The sequence below is a fragment of the Botryllus schlosseri genome, chromosome 4, assembly GCF_051294905.1.
Source record: "Botryllus schlosseri isolate E-star chromosome 4, Bs_hap1, whole genome shotgun sequence".
Taxonomy (NCBI): Eukaryota; Metazoa; Chordata; class Ascidiacea; order Stolidobranchia; family Styelidae; genus Botryllus; species Botryllus schlosseri.
In genome coordinates, this window is record NC_137239.1 from 6717047 (window position 1) to 6734652 (window position 17606).

General features: G+C 40.5%; 1 protein-coding gene and 1 long non-coding RNA gene across 2 annotated transcripts in view; both read left to right on the plus strand.

Moving 5' to 3' along the window:
• Window positions 1-17606, plus strand: part of LOC145436951 (uncharacterized) — a 300821-nt gene that overhangs the window by 68597 nt on the left and 214618 nt on the right. The gene's annotated exons all lie outside the window — the stretch shown is intronic.
• LOC145436942 (transmembrane emp24 domain-containing protein 4-like) lies at window positions 867-10724 on the plus strand. Its single transcript, XM_080314133.1, has 2 exons — window positions 867-1242; window positions 10221-10724. The coding sequence occupies exons 1-2, from the start codon at window positions 918-920 to the stop codon at window positions 10661-10663; spliced, it is 768 nt and encodes a 255-aa protein (XP_080170259.1). The 5' UTR covers window positions 867-917; the 3' UTR covers window positions 10664-10724.

Genomic DNA, 17606 nt, shown 5'->3' on the forward strand with positions numbered 1-17606 from the left:
AAAATTGACATGAAAACTGTGCGAAATATACACTGCATCGCGGTGATTGAAAATATTTTAGAAAATTGCACCTATGTCTTCGATTAAATAATAAAATTATGAGAACCAGCGACATAATATCTCTTTTCTTCATCTACGTCCGCAGCGTGAAACACACGGCCCGCAGAAAGTTTCCGGTCTTACATGATAATTTGGCCCGTGGTCACAGTCTGCCGCAATCCCCCCTATTTGCTTGCTACGTTAAATTATAGTGATTATAAGTTATTCGTTAGTTCGTTCTTTGTTTTATTTGTGTTGTGCGTTTGAGCGTCACTGAATTGATTCAAATTTGCCAACCTGGTAAAGATGGTCACAAAACTATACCAGTTATGTTCGGGTCAACATACATTCGCGAGTAACCATTTTCGAACATGAACATTACCAAGTCAAAGCTGAGTTCCAATCTAACTGATATTTACGTGCAGTTTTTACTAAGGGTTTCCATACGTCCGACGTACAGCCAGAGTTCAGAGAACTTGTTGATAACTATGATTGACCACAGATTTCTCATTGACTTCAACACCTATTGAGTGGCATTAGGTCAACAAATGAATTAAATTAAATAGTGCTTTGGGTCTCTATGCTTTAATCTTAAGGTTTACATTAAATACCATATCTTCGTGTATAAATAGATAAATCCAAGTTAAAGTATCGATGTACGAATCCGGCCAGCCAATTAGGTACCTACATTTCCCACATCAGACCCGCCTAATGGAGAAGTTGCCCGACCCTGCTCCACGTGATGTATTTACGAAATTTCTTCGAAATTGCTGTTTCTATTTCTAATTAAGTTGCTATTTAGAGTGGTACTTTTAATTTAACTCTCTCTAGTAGTAAAATGGTCTGCTTTTACCACATATATTTAGGCCATAAGAATAATGAATTACTTCGTAGGCCTTCTCGTACTGACGCTGCTAGTTCAACAAGTCGTCTCGCTATTTTTCATTCTGGGCGAGAAAGAGCGTCGTTGCTTTTACGACGAATACGAAGACGACGTCATGATGAAGTTCGAATTCAACGCTACCTTACACAAAGCGACCACCGCGACCGGACTGCAAATAACGGTGCTAGGGCCGGAGAACAAAGTCATGCTGATGAAGGAGTATGGCAGTCAGTCTGTGGCTAGTTTCCGCACCAGCGAACCGGGAGAATATGCGATGTGTGTCGGTACCAACTCGTCGAAATGGGCCATGTACGCTTCAGGTAGTAAACGTGTTGCTGTAGAATTGCTCTTAGTCTCACGGAAATATATAAACAGCATACACTCTGATGTTGGAAAATTGATGAGCTGCGAAATGCCGATGATATAGTTCTTATCGAATTCGTGAAATATTCCTATGCTCTAATCTTCATTCTGATGTAATTTATGGTTTTCCTGAAAATGTTACATAAGAGCTGTATAGTGCCGTGGTTCTCAAACGGGGGGCGTAAAAGCATCAGAGGGGAGGCGCGGAGCCCCAGAGGGGTATGACGTTTCTTGAACGTATTTGTGATAAAACTTCCAAGTTTACACAATGGCAATAGTCCCAATTATAGATCGATCTTTAATGTCATATTCCCATCGTACCATCCACTCACTGATGCTAGATTTTGACTGATACAGGACCTTATACTTCAACCAGCGACATCGTCTGATTAGTGCCACCGGTGAATGCATGTAGCTGTCCATTGGTTCTTGATATATCTTATGATCATGTAGGCTACATTTGAACTAAGGTCGAATGGTGTAATAGAAGTGATTAGGCAAGGCACCAAAATCGCTATAATAGCGAGGAACTACGTGCTACCATTGCACAAGATTATGTTTCATTGCTATGCTACCATTCCATATTTGAGAAGTATATTAACAGCCATAACACCTTCCATGCGACCAATTAATGCGTTGGGATTGCAAACATTCTGATTGCTCGCTACGACGAAAATGGCGAGGGGCGATAATTTCACTAGTATCAAGAGACGGGGGTCGCAAAAACTTTGACAACCGCTGGTAGAGTACGAAACGATCCAAGCTTGGCGTACAGACATATTTACCTCTACAATCTCTAACCCACAGATAAATACGCATTACGCCACTTAGTCATCACACTTGATTACCCAGAGAGGTAGGCCTATACTGCTGATCCGGCTAAAACCATCATAATCGGTAGTGTTAAAGCTGGCGACTCGAGCGTTCAAATTTAATAATACATTATTATTCGAGAGCTACTGTCGCAGTGATTCCGAAAATATAAATTAAAGTCTTGTAATGGAAGCACCCTAAAATAGCCGTCAAAGTCTGAAAATTGGCATTGTTCAGAACAATCGATCGACTAAATTATCCAATACTTAGGTCATTGTGTGTTGCCGGCTCTACTGTTTGGAACAATCGGTTTTGAAGGCTACTTCGGAGTGGTTCCATTGCCCTGACCAGACTAATTTCCATCTTCGGAATCAGTGCGACACTTGCTTCCGATTGATGCCATTATTACATCTGAGCGCTCGGGTCGCCTGCAAGAGAAATACCAATCATGCTGCTTTCAGCCGGCTCAGCAGTAAAACTCTGTGTTTTCAAGTGTGACGAGTTCATATGCGCTTCTATCCGTGGATTAGTAATCCATGGTAACTCTCGTGCATGTAACGATAACGACACTCTCAATTGATATAACCTGAACTTGGAATTTGTTTTATTCCTATCAAATTCAGAATTTAGTTTTATTTCCAGTTTTTATTCCAAATTCAGTAATTCTGATTCGAATCTAATTTGAAAAATAGAGGGTGGAGCCCAATTCTCCTCCTCAACTAAGTAATGCTTAAATGCGTATCTCCACTCAACTAAGTATCGATCGATACTCAACGTTGAGTGCGCGCCAATGGGGGAGTTCCACTTCATTTTTGACACGCGGTGGCGATAAAGATAACTCGACCCAAATCTGTTTTGTTGCTATATGCTTTACTATGGGACTGGGCTAAACATGGACCTAATTTCGTGTCTTGACGTACAACGAGGATGGTGAAAGTATCCATATCAATATAAATCATCCATATGGATATCAAATAGCTGTTAGCCGACGAAAATGATGCTATTTCTTGGCGTCTTGTCCTCGTGATAAGTGCTGAAATTATGATTATATCCTTATCACCAACTGCATGCAATGGTTCTATCATTATTATTTTCTCCATTTAGCGGCCAATACTAAATCAGGTTGGACTGGATTCAACACAAACCCTTTCTACATATATTCATGTCATTTCAATACCCGAGTCCTATCCTTTAATCTCATCACTATCCGTTGCTGTTGGTATATTCAAATAATAAAATACTAATAATACCAATTAGATCTCATCCTCTCTGATGATTGACAATAAACGATGAACCAGTTGTATTGTTGTAGTTATCTTGTTGAATAAAATGGAACAGTTATAAAATGAAGTCGCAAAACGTATATAGTCTATAAAGCAGTGGTTCTCGAATATTTTTTGCCCGACCCCGAAAATAAATTGTATGGTAAGAACATAAATTTTGTATAATAAAATTCTAAGAAACTTATTACACATGCTCATTTATTACACTATCACATAATTTTAAGGAAAACGGAATGTCAACCTGCTATTTGAGAAACCCATGTATGGGTCTGCATTAAGACACAAAGCAAAATACTACGGTGTAAACCCAACTGACACAAATAGCATCACCATATCCAAGAATATTCAACGATTGTTGATATACAATGTTCTTTCCAATTCTCTACTAGTTGCTGACGATTACCCCTGACGAGTGTCAGCCGAAAATATTCGGGTTCATTTCAATATGAATATACTATTTAATTGTATATTGAAGTTCTGTACCTCCACGAAGCTCTTCTAATATGAAATTGCAGATTGTAAAACACAAAAATAAGCTTGTGAGCCTTAGTCATTCTTGATCATCAAGTTTGAACTTGAAAATCTTGAAGCTTTTAGCAAATGTCATTGCGCTATCAATATAATATGTATCAGATACATATAATAAGAGTCCAGGTAGTAAGCAACCGACAACAATAGTCCTGTTTTGTTGAAGTCATATGAGATCGTTTGCGTCACTGTCTTACAACTAAACCTAATTTCCAAGTCTTTCAGTTGGAAGTACAAAAATGATGCCATCCTTTCAATATCCGACAGTGTTCATGGATATCATGAACGCAATAGAGAGCTCGTAATCCAGACCGGAAACTTTGGTTTCGCCAATAAGTTGCGCATGACAGAAGGTGTACTTGCATGGAATAATCAAGAATGAAGCAAAGTTATGTGTAAACTTGTCACCAATTCCACCCAGGCTCAAAATCATCACTGGATTTACTCATCTTCACTGATACTCTTCTGGGTTCGATGTCCAACAGCTGTAATTCAATCCATACGGTAGGCAACGTACCAGAATGTCAAAGAAGTTGAAGTGACTGTACTTGAAAAAAGTATACCGGTACAATATTCAATGGATTTATCATCGGAATAATGGTTGCTTTTCACTACCAACTATCAAATATGCTTCTTTCGATAACGGGTGACACACTATAGATTCAGCTATTCCTTTTTCCAAATTGTTGAATTGTCAGAATAAGATGCCGTGACTGCTGACTCTACAGTTTATTCTTATGCAACAGCTTTTGACACTGACGTCTCTTCTGCAACCTCTTTCATTCAAAACAGACGAGGCTGCCTCAATTGAAGTTTCATCAGCTTCAGCGCAATTCAAACGCATGATTTTTATATGTTGTAGGACCTCACAGCTCCATTACATCATTCTTCTTGCCACACAACACTGATGGGTGAACCGATTTACTGCAGGGAATGCAGGATAAATCATGTTGGTGAACTGATATTCTACAGACTTTTCCAGGACTAGGCATCCTCCATATACCTCTTCTTCGTAAACGGAACCATCCTCCCGAAAACTTTCTGGTTCTAATTGATGCATCTTTTGATATCAAATGACTGTCGTCCTTACGCAATGAGTAATATAACAACAGCCATATCATATGACTCTAAAAAATTAACAGCATAGTAAGTTGCCTGGATGTTAATGTCCATCACGAGGACAAGACGCCAAGAAATATCATCATTTTCGTCGGCTAACAGCTATTTGATATCCATATGGATAATTTATATAGATCTGGATACTTTCACCATCCTCGTCGTACCTCAAGGGATGAAATTGGGTCCCTGTTTAGCCCAATCTCATGGTAAAGCATATAGCAACAAAACAGATTTGGGTCGAGTTATCTTTATCGCCTCCGCGTGTTCAAAATGAAGTGGAACTCCCCCATTCTCTCAACTCAGTCGAGTATCGATTTCCAGGCGTCATTTTCCGAAGTTGTGTTGCCAGATTTTTTAGCCTTGAGCCAGACACGCGTGAACAATTTTGTCATGACAACGAGACGTTTTCCTCGTTATTTCGTCACAAAACTTCCTTACGTATACGTCGATCTCACTGATTTACCTCATCCATACCCTTTGAAGATGGCCCATTGGAAATATTAGAAATCCTTGAAGATACCCAAAACGTTCCATTGCCCCACAGAAGTATGTTCGCAAGACGCCACGAACCCATTCGAAATTTCCAAACATAAAGTTTCACAACAAGCCACAATACTGTAAGTGCAGGCCTCTAAGAACAAAAGAATGCGTCGATATCGTGTAAATAAATTGAAAATTGACATTTCTTCGGGATTTCTTTCCAATCGTAGCTCGTCCATGCACGAATCACTTAGCTCCTCTATCATTAAACCTTGCCATATCCACCCTACATTTTCTTTCTGATATATTCAGCATTTCTTGTTTCCAAAAGCTTATTGCTGGTCTGTTGACGGGGAGTCTCGTCTGTATGTTGAAAGGCCTGAAGGTATAGTGACTCCATCCCAACACGGATATCAACAAGAACTCTATCAGTTCAAGTTCAAAATGCTGCATCTTCTTAATTTGAGAGGAGAATTCGCAGCACCGTAACTGCCGCACCCCAAATCCCCCAATTGAGGGGGGGCGAGCTCGAAGGGGGCCCAAAACTATTTCGTGAATTAGCATAAATCATTAAGTATTTTTTGAAAATTTGTGAAAACAAGCAGCCAGTTATCTTTATTATTGAGTATTGGGCCATTACCGCGTCACGACCCACCAAGTCATACAATCAAGTTTTAGGCCATATAACATGCGACTCCAAGAAGTGTGCCAGAACGATCGGCAGCGAGAAAACCTTGGCCGAAAAGGTCTATGCCCGTATGCTGACCGATGACTTCGTTATATATACAAAATAGGCCTACATAAAGGTTTATTTGTCCATAGGCGCCTAAATGACTGGCGCCGAATGTTCATGTCTTTGCAATCTGAACCTCACAAGACAAATACCTTCCCGCTGGGAAAAATTTTATGCCAGTGAAGAAATACAAATTTGAAATGGTGTGAGTCTCTTAGTTTAGAAGCCTACGTTTCGGCGATTCTATTTTTTTGATATAGCAGATTGGAATTCATGAAATGACATCATGTAACGAAGTCATATCAACGGGTCCGCCCGCCCGAAGATGTTTAATTATTATTTACGGGCCCTCCCGTTTTCAATACACTTCACTCAGCTCTACCGGTAAATCTAATTACGTGAGTAGAGAGGACAATGAATTGATAGCATATTATATATGCAATCGCCGATCTGATTGACCGATTTTATCATAAATTATCGAAAATTTTCGCGCCTCGCGCTGCCTCACAATACAGTACAGATGATTTCGTGACAAACGCGAACAACGTGAGTGGGGGTCGTTTTACACCCTATGGAAGCCCAAGACCAACGTTTTTGGGGCCTGACGAGGTACTGTTTCGTTCCTGCCAACGGGTATACGCCTGAAGATGTTTAATTATTATTGAGTGGTCCTACCACCTTTTCAAACACACCTCACTCAGCTTTACCGGCAAATCTGATTACGTGAGCAGGGCTTCGCCCCCCAGAAGTTCGACCTATAACCCTATGGGGGTCCCAAGACCAAAGTTTTTTTGGGGGGCTGACGAAGTGCTGTTACGGCTCTGAGCATTCGTTAAGTGCCGGTAGCGATAAATTCAATTGCTGGCAGCAGCCCAAAACTTGCGATTTTGCTTGACGATCATCCTTTGTCGACATTTCTGTATCTATAAATTTCAAATGGCATTTGACATGACTTTCGGTATGCATAATAAAATTTTATGGAACAAAATCCACCCAAGCGTCAGCTCACTCATTCACTCAACGGAACTTGACGCTAACGAATTCATACAGCAGCAGAAGTTAGCATTCCGGTAAATCGAGATACCGTACAAGAAACCGAAATGGTACAGCAGGCGCCACTGATTTCATCCGTTCAGCAGAAAGCAATAGAGTACTTCATTACCGAGTAGGCCTACTATACCGTACCGGTGTCCGGTACTGTGGTATTTGGCGAACCCCGCAGCGACTGTTGACTAAAATGCCTACAGTTTGGCTGCTCCAGCGCAAAAATTGACACTGAAGTCTGGTGGTCCGCTGACTTAGATTTGAGTGCCGATTCGAACGCATTTGAGTGTGAGTATAAGTTGAGTAAAAAATTCGCTGCTGAGTAGAGAATCGCTACTCAGCAGAGAAATTGGTCTCCGCCCATAGTGTAGCTATAATTCTAATTCGAATCTATTCTAGAAAATCTGTTGTTCAAGTCTGATCAGCGTTCAATGTTCTAGTTGTTCAACTCTGATCAGTGATTACACTGGCTGCTGAATATATTTTCGAAGATTAAACCCATTTGTCACGCCATCACTTTGCGTCTTGCTATTTCGAAAGTAGCGACACCTCGACTAAATCTACTGTTCTAAAAACTAATTAGTTGAGCACTTTACAGGCACTTCATTTCTACTACACTAAAAGTAAACGCTACTTCTAGTTGGGATAGGGTTATCATACGTTCTCGTTTAGTTTAGGAGGATTTGTCCACCTATTCGAAGAAAGTCGGATTGAATCGTGTATTGCAGGAGGGGTTTACGGGCAAACAATAGGATTACGAATAGGGCGCTGTTTATTTTTGTCCTTGTTTTTTTTCTGGCATTAACACCGACTCGTGATGTGACATACACACGATCTGTGCATATGCGCAAGTGCAAATGCGGGCCCAGGGCCGAATCAGTACTTCGACATCCACCCCCCCCCACCCCACCCCCCCCCAAAAAAATATAATAAAATATTGAATAAAATAAAAATAACGTTGGTCTCGGGCCCCTATAGGACCATAAACCGACCTTCAATCGATCCCCTTCACAACACGCCTTTTTACCACTAGCAGTAAAGCACTTTTTAATGCTATATGGCAGGGGTCGGGGACCTATGGCTCGCGAGCCATATATGGTTCTTTTGGGTATAACATGGCTCCTTGACAAATTCCTAATTTTGAACTTCATTTACTAACGAGTTTCTGCAATATTGAGAAATTTTCCTAGCTGCCGGAAAAATTATATTCTCGAAGCAGCATAAACATGTCTTTGAGAGCTCAAGAGATTGGGGTATCCAGGGTTAAAGGCTCATCATACCCCTTCTCAAAATCCTAAAATTAAAGTTGCGGTTGTGCCGGTGATGAACCCCGCTCACGAATTCGATTCATTCGACATCGCGCGCCTCGAAATCTTGAATTGCACAATACATTGATTGATCAAAGATAATAGCAGACATGGCGACGCTTGTCTACCAATGCAGTATTCAAATATACATTGTCTTCTTGATCCACGCCGAGAAATGAACTAACATCCACAATTTCAAATTCAAATTCAAAACAACGCCATAGACATCCATGTTCTTGATTGGTAAGTTATAGATTTAAAAATGTAGGAGTGTAGCACAACTTTATGTTACGCCGAATATACTTGAGAAGTCGATCGGCATTTGAATTTTGGGAATCAGTGCGACAATTAGATTCGAATAATATCAGTTAATATTAATTCCATGCTATTTACGACGAGTTTCGATATCACAGGTGAGACTTTGTCTCTCCTTTCGCGCTATATTTTCGAACAACGAATATGAAAAGTCCGTGATTTTGGGAGTAAAAATAATGACAATCTAATCTGCCTCACATACCTCCTTATACCTCACTGGCCTAGGCTGTCACACGCTGCAGTGGGTATGTACTGATGTTGTCACCACCATGTTCGGCTCCACCTGGGCATGCGAGCAGAGAAAATATGGCGCAGACTGCAAATCCCATGTATATGTGCTGCCAATACGTCACGCATTTTCAATTGTGACGTAACATTTGAATTAAATGCATGGCTCTTTGGTAGTTACAATTAAAAATATTTGATCAATATGGCTCTTCGACCGAAAGAGGTTCCCGACCCCTGCTATATGGGGTCTACAAATGTGTGTACGGTACAGTAGTCGCGCAAAGCGCCGAGAAATTTCATTTTCATGACTGAAATCTGTCTAGAATAGTAGTAGCCTAATTGCAAATACTGATATTAATTTTTCATTCTCTCTCAGTACACGTGATCAGATTTGCTGGTAAAACTGAGGAAGGTGGTGACTTCAGATAGCAAAGCAGGAGTATGGACAATGAATCATACATACATTGCATGTTTCGGCAAACATGTAGCGGTCATTTTCGTCACAGGTTTCATTTGGTAACACACTTCTCGAAGGCGAAACTTCAGAAGTCTTGATGTGTCATGGGTCGGTAATGGCCAGTGATGAAATGCCTTTTGTATAAATAATGCGCATTTTTTGGGGGGCGCTGAGGGTACCCACATTGAAGAAGTAAGTATATAATTATATCAAATCGCGCGTAGCACGAAGAAAATTTTGGAGTTGTACGAAATCTCCGACAAATACTCTATAAGTTATGGGAATTGCGAAATAATTTTGGGCCTCCTTTCATCTCGACTCCCTCACCCTCAACTGGGGGGTTTGTGGTGCGGCAGCTATGGTCCTGTGTGGGCCTACATCCGCTGCTGAACGAGGAAGGTGCAGAAATAGCCCAGCAATAAGGATTTCTAAGTCTTCCACCACCATTTATGCTATTCCGTTAATGCTGAGCGACAGGCGGAGAAGTAATAACTACCAGTATTACTAATCAGGTCTTTGGTCTGACCGGTGGGAGATCGAGCCCATGCTCAAGAATCCGGACGTTCCACCAGTACGCTGTCTTCTCGAAGATATGCCATAAATCGATAACGGACTCATTTCTTTCCAGATTCCATCATGGTTCATTTTCGTTTCAACGTTCAGTACATGGTAGATGAGGATGTCGAAGACGAGAAAGCAATGAAAGCTTCGGTGCACGAAATCCGTCGCCTACGCAATCGTATCGACGAAGAAAAGGAAGGCAAGAATGACAAGGAAGGCAACGAGGACGACGAAGACGAAGATCTCAACGAGGAAGAACATGAGCACCTCATGAACGATCCGGTTTACCTTATGGGCGAAAGGGTGCACGAAGTCAAGAAGGCTATCAAGTGGATCACTGAGATGCAGAACACAAACAGACGCGTGGAAGAGAAATTTCGGGAAATAGCGGAAACCACTAATTCGAGAGTCTTCATCTGGGCTTTCGTACAGCTAGCTCTGTTGCTTCTGACGGGCTGGTGGCAAATGCGTTCGTTAAAATCGTTTTTTCTTTTGAAGAAAATAGCTTAGAGAACATATTTATTGATGTTTCTCTAGTGAGTTGGAAGGAAATATATGCAGAGGAGGATCAGCCAGTACTTCCAATTTTTTCGGAGGGTTCAAGTAGAATATACCAATTGGACTCAGGTGGCTGGGCATTAGACTATTTCCAGTCCTAATATAAGTATTTACGCAAAACTAAATACTCCTTACTATTTTAGTAACATAAATAGGCATGTAATAAGTTTGCATGACTTTGAAGAGTGAAATTCATACCAAAACAGCGTGAAATACTCCATACATCACGCTACTGAGCATAGGTTCGGATATTGTACCTAAATGTAGTGTCATAAGTAATTTTGCGTCAATGGTGAAGATGGATCTTGCAATTTAGACAGTAGGCACTACCTATTAACTGCTAAAACTATGACTCCTTTCGACTGCTGACTTAAATACTTTTGAGACCATATTTTACATCTCGGGAATTGCTATAACTTCACTCGTAAGTAACTGAGTAGAAATTTACGCCGTTACTTCTACTTCTACTTGAGTACCAACACTTACTATGCTTGAATCGCCTCTGAAGACATGCGTGACCTTTCCTTTCAATCGTTTTCTTGTTAATGTAGGAGTATATGGTGTAGTGACTTTACGGCGACGAAATCGAATATTAAAACGCTTTCGAGGATGCGTGACAAACCAATACTCCAACCTATAAATTGTCGATTGGATCCATTATTTCCGTTTGGTGCGCTAGTACACTGAGTAAGACAAGTTATAACCGCTAAATAAAGCTGCAGATTGACACATTACTAATTTCAGCATAGTAATGATAATTGCTTACAATTCGGTTATACAGGCAGACTCTTAGTTTGCTTAGCGTTGTCGGGTATTCGATCGAAGGTAAAGGTTGAATTGGAATGTTTGGAGCCGTGTGTTCTGTTAAGAAATTACCAATTGATGAATACGAGAACCTACGAATGTGGCCAGAGATTCCTTGCGTAGGGATAGCTTCTTTGAAATCATCTGCCATTCTTCATATTGCATACCTTGAATGTAAGCATCTATCCAAGAACAGTCATATTTCAGATACTTCAGCTGCGGGTGTCCTGTGAAATGGGTTCAGTTGATTCATGGATATATCCATGCGCTGATTATGCAGTGCTGCGCCTATTAAACTATAGCACAGGGGTCAGCCTACCAACCTAGACGTCGTGACCCCAATGAATGCGAATTGAGAGGATGCTATAGGCTGCTCATTTCTGGAAGTTTCAGTTCATTTTTCATAATAGAAGAGAAAACGACCTCTGAGGAATGCGAAACTAGCAAGCAAGGTATCAGATCAGTACACGCGTCAGTTTGAAACGCCACCTACAGTAACGTACCGTTTGTGTCGGGACATCAAAACTAAGCTTAAAGCGACGGGAGCAGAGAAATTAATACAGTGGTTATCGGCCTATATAAAGGCTATCAATGAATTTGGCATTGGACATTTTACAGCTTGTACCCTACTTTTAAGACAGCTCATTGTGAGTCATAAATGGTTAAATGAAACAAATAGGTTGACATGGTGTTATGTTAAATGTGCCGCAATATTCTAAGTGAAGCATGAGCGCGTGGGCTTTGGTTTTTATATCAAGAAGCGCGTGATGAAAAATTGTGATGTAGACCAGGGCATTTTAACCGGTTGTATCGCACACCTGAGGGTGCACCAAACTTTAGAAGGGTGTAGCACTTGGATGGGGTGTACTGGGGTGTATCAGATGTACCGATGACCAGCTAACACAATAAATAAACAAGTTTATGCTTCAGAACAGTTTGTTCATATCAGCTTTACGCGATTTGTAAGATTGTTTCCTATTGATTCGTAGAACAACAGGGTGGATCCAGCATGATTTCAGCTTGCGATATCTGTCCATAACAGTGGTTCTCATACTGGGGTCAGCGACTCTTTTGGCGACGCGAGACAATTTTCTAGGACGCTCCGAAAAATTCTTACGATCCAGATAAAAACAAATTTTTGGAATATACAAAATTTCGGACAAGATATTCCGGATCGTTCGTGAACCCCGTAACGCCGTTTGTGAATCGGATATATAAAGGGTAGTGATGCAATTACCCGCACGAGCAAGTGTGGCTTGAAGTATTCGTCCCCCGAGTTTAGATTCATCGCCCTGTGAGGGCCAAGTCCATGTTCCCTCTAAGCCGCGCAGTGCGTACGTGCGCAAATGTACAGTGTTGACACGGTCTCTGCGCACAGAAAATCTAAGCTGCGTACAAAAAATCCGAAGTGATGATCTTATTTTTTCAGTCGGTACAGCACTGTTGTCCAAGGAACCGCGCAGTGAGTTGGTGAGTGCGTAACAGACCCGTGACAAATTAGAGGGAACATCGACCAAGACCACCGTTTTCAGGGGCTAAATGTGAATTTGATCCAGTTACATGTGTTGAAGATATTACAGTTGCGTTCACAAAAACGCAACCAAACATAAAAACATAGTGGAGCTAGTCGCAATAAATCGGTACCTGTCGCATTGACACACAAATACCACACGTGTTATTTTCTGTTGATTTGAAGAAGCCCGTTAGTCATTTCAAAAATTGCCAAGAGAGCGTTTTGTGAATTGGTTTTAAAAGTTAGAGAACCACCGGTGTCTAATGATTCCTGAGGAAGCCACCGCGACAACTCAGACATTTTGAATTGTTACTTCTTTCGAGATGCTTATAGATAGCGAAGTGTACAATTATAGAGGCAAAGTCAGGGAGTCTTGGAGGTCGATTTGAAAATCCCTGTTGGGGCCTTCGTCAACTTAAATTCGATTAGGGGTGGCCAGCCTGCGGACATACGGCCCCATGCCTCGGTAAAACAATAATTATCCACATATGGTGGCCGTAAATGTCCAATTGGAATTAACGAAGTGGTTACCAAATATTTGAGAGATTTTAATTTAACTTGAAAATTTTCTTCACGCTTATCGCGACTCAGGGTGACTTTGATTTTCCGTTTTAATGCCATATAGTGTTCTTGCAATCTGATCCCACCGTACAAATGCGAACCACTGAGGAAATATTGACCCCATATTGAAATATCACGAATGAAGGATTTTCTGGTATGTTTGGGCTATTCCAATAAATTTTCACTCTACCGACAATCATGATGGAAGGTCAAGAAATAACACCACGCAACCAAGGGTTTAATAAAAATAAGAAAGTGCATCATCACCTATTTTGTTCCCAAAATTCTCCATGACATCATCTCCGTCAGTTCTACAGGTAATCTTATCACGTGGGCTGAGGATAGATAAATATTCGATAGCTATATGTGAAACTGCTTTTTGTATTGACGAAATTCATTCACCAGGTTGAAAATATTTCCGCGCTCAGTGCGACTGGAGGACGAATCCCAAATACTGTTTCTAACATTTATATTACAACAGTGATGATTTTGGTACATAAGTAAAACTACATGTATGTTCGGCTTCTATGATCAGAAACTTTTATACTCGAGATATAGCTCAGGAAATCAGTGATGACACAGATCACCACAAGCGCTCTCTGCGGTGTGAAGTTCCCTGTAGCCAATTTCACATGAGTATTTGTCGACCAGGTGGGTCATGACGACTATCCGCTGAGATGCGGCCCTACATTTTACATATGTCATCGAAATATGGCGTTAATTACAAACAAACAAACAAACACGGTATGTCACAAGCAGTACGCACAACTAACTTTAGTGTTTTCAGCCAACAACTGCTGCTGTTGAACGTTCTTTCTCCATTCTTGGCAAGCCACACAGGAAGTACACACACTTTCTACCCGAGAATGTAGGAAAGTGTCCTTCGCTGTTGTATCACAACAAATTTTAATTAGCCTATTTCTACCATAATGCGTGATGTGGGCCAACTGCTGGAATTCTTCATAGCTCCAGATTTCGTTAAAACCAAGTTTTTTCGTGTAAACATTGGTCAGTTTTCAAGTCAAAAATGTTTTTTCAGTTTAAACTACTTCGTAAGGACAGACAGTACCAACCAGAAATGAAGATAACTAGTAAAATTTTAACAATATGTAGGAAGACACCTAATTTACATACATGTTGTCAAAATTCAGTTTTTTAAGATAAAAAAAATGTGAAGATTTTAATTTTTTAAGTCAAAATCTTCTGTCTGTTAGGTAAAAAATCGCCCTAGTCATAATACATACGCACACGCATGTCGTGGTCGAATAACTTAAAGGTCGTTACGTTTAGTTCACTAGACACATAATTTCACATGGCAGTACTTGACTATAATTCGCTGGATATAGATAGAAATCGTTTCAAAGCACCTTCATTTGTTGCTGTTGCCTTGATTGAAGAAGATTGCCGAGTTCATATTTGCATTACTGTATTGCTATTACTGCGCACATAGTCGCTAGCTTTCCACATAGGCCGTGAGTAGATTTGGGCGAAGGTACTGACCATTTATTTAGTAATCAGTCGGTCAAATTGAGTGGTGGATGGCGGGTAGGGCTGGGTAAGATTACGTACCTGAGTCGTTCGATTCTGGATCGAGTATTCGGCTTCGAGCCGAATCGAGTAATCGAGTTTTACTCATCATGATGCCATAACAGTAGGAATCATATCAAAGTTGAAATTTGCACCATCTACGCGAGTAAAGAATGTAATGCTAGATCTAAATCACAATAAGAACAATTTAGCATTTTGCGAATATACCAGTTTCAATGCACTTTGTGACAATGGTTTGGGTCGGTAATAACTTCACATATACGTCATTGCCATTAACGTGCGGAGATTTGCAATACCTGCTTCGTTTGTTGAGATACGAACAATCACGGTTTAAAGTGCAGAACTTCGACATCACGATATTATATATAATATTATGCATATATGAGTAGGAATTATTCGGGCGAATGAGCTCCTCAATCACGACAAGGTTTGATGGAACGACGAGATATGATGCGATATATGGGTGCTCTAATCTGTGGTATGAAGCTCGTAATATTCATGGTATATGATCTACACATCGATAACATTCACTCCAAAAGACTTGACGCAATCGATACAGTATGGCGCACTAAGATAAATGAGAATAGTACGTTTTTATGTCCTTGGATATAAGATATGACGATTCGCTCACAATTCCGACTGGTCAATATTGAGTCCTACATAGGGGAATCGATTCCGAGTCGGATACTGAACTTCAAGCGAAATTGAGTCACCACGTACCTCACAATATGAAAACGTATAGGTCGGCAATATCTGATCAGGATAAATTGTAGATCGTTAATTCGACCACAATTAAAATATTGCCAGCCCGACTTGATCAGAGGTAGAATGTGACTGTCGTAATTGGAACGTGGCAACGCCGCATCAACACTTGTTGTTGTTGTTGATATGATTGTCTGATATTCATGGTGTTTCGGCCCCATTGGTGATTTCAGACTAGGCCAATGTTCTTTATTATATGATTACGTATTTACCGACTTGTAGCACGGCCCACCGCTAGGCTTTCTGAGACACCGCTTACGCGGATCACGTGACGAGAATATCAATTCCTGACTCGGATTGAAGTATGCGAATCATTGTGGCAAAGCCATACTCGCAATAATTCGTTTTGAACTTTTCAGAATGGATCATTAATTACTGTGTACATAGCGTGATTGATTTATTATTTCCTCAGCAGAGAAACGCAGTCAGAGCAATTGGAGTAAGTAACATTTCCGTATCCCGACAGACGGTGGGATTTAGCGCTGTTCATTCGGCGTGATGGTATAGGTTACTGTTTCAACTGTACGTTCTTGTGGTTGACATGCAAAAACAGGTTGCTGTATACCAAACGGCAGAGTTGATAACTATGATTTTTGTCACGTTTCAGCCACTTGGTAGTGATGGTAATAGTAGTTAATAATATCCCGCAGATTAGCACAGTATTTGAGTAGTGAATAATTCGAATATGACGCATTGCTTGAATATTTCGTCCTCTAATAATTCCCAGCTCCTGTAGATGACCGTCTGGTAAAGAGATAAAATTGGACGTATATAGTCAACATCAAAATGTCCACATAGATCGCACTATTTTCAGTCTTACCCAACATCTGTACATATAGGCTACCTCTTACAGCTACGAACCAACAATTAAAATTTCTGTTATCAGTCTGTCAATATAGTACAGGGGTGTCAAATTCAACTTGCGTCGTGGGCCAGATGCAAACCTTCAGAGCACTCGCGGGCTGGACCATGCAAATGATTCCAAAATGTTACCTCAAAATTAATGCCCTTGTTATGCACTTGAATACTCAACTATGAAGCCGATATACATAATAATAATTATGGTATATCAGGAATCATAGGGCTCTACTTTATCAGCACCTTCATTCGCAAACAATGGTTTTGGTAAAATCAGGATTATTGGCCGGTCGGATAGTTAGATAAACTACTAAAACAGCGGCTTTACAAACGATAAACGTTGACATAATGATATGATTGCTTTGTTTTAGTCGTAATATGACACCTGTGTTAGCCTATGCATTGCAATGAATACAAGCACTTTAACCGTATACGCAGACGTTGAAATTTGATTCAATATTATTGTATCACGATTTGGGTTTCTCTGAACGCCGAGGAGCTGTTTAAGTCATGAGCGAAACAGGAGTGCGACAACAGATATTTAAAATTATATTTTGGGTCATAATTATATTCCTCGTGAAACCTGTATAAAGCGGTTTGTATTTTTGGGCCATTTTTCCGTAACAATGTGAACTCACCGTGCACTTTTTTGCCTCCTCGAAATGTGGTGTCAATGGCAGTGACTCGTTCCTAATTCTGACTAGAGTGAAACCACAACACCGCTGTCGGATGTTTATATAATGTCACCTATGAACACACTCGACATCTTCTGTCTTTAGGGATTATTAAATGAAAGTATTTCACTCTTAAAATCTCAACATGTGTTAGAAATGTTCTGGATAATACTGC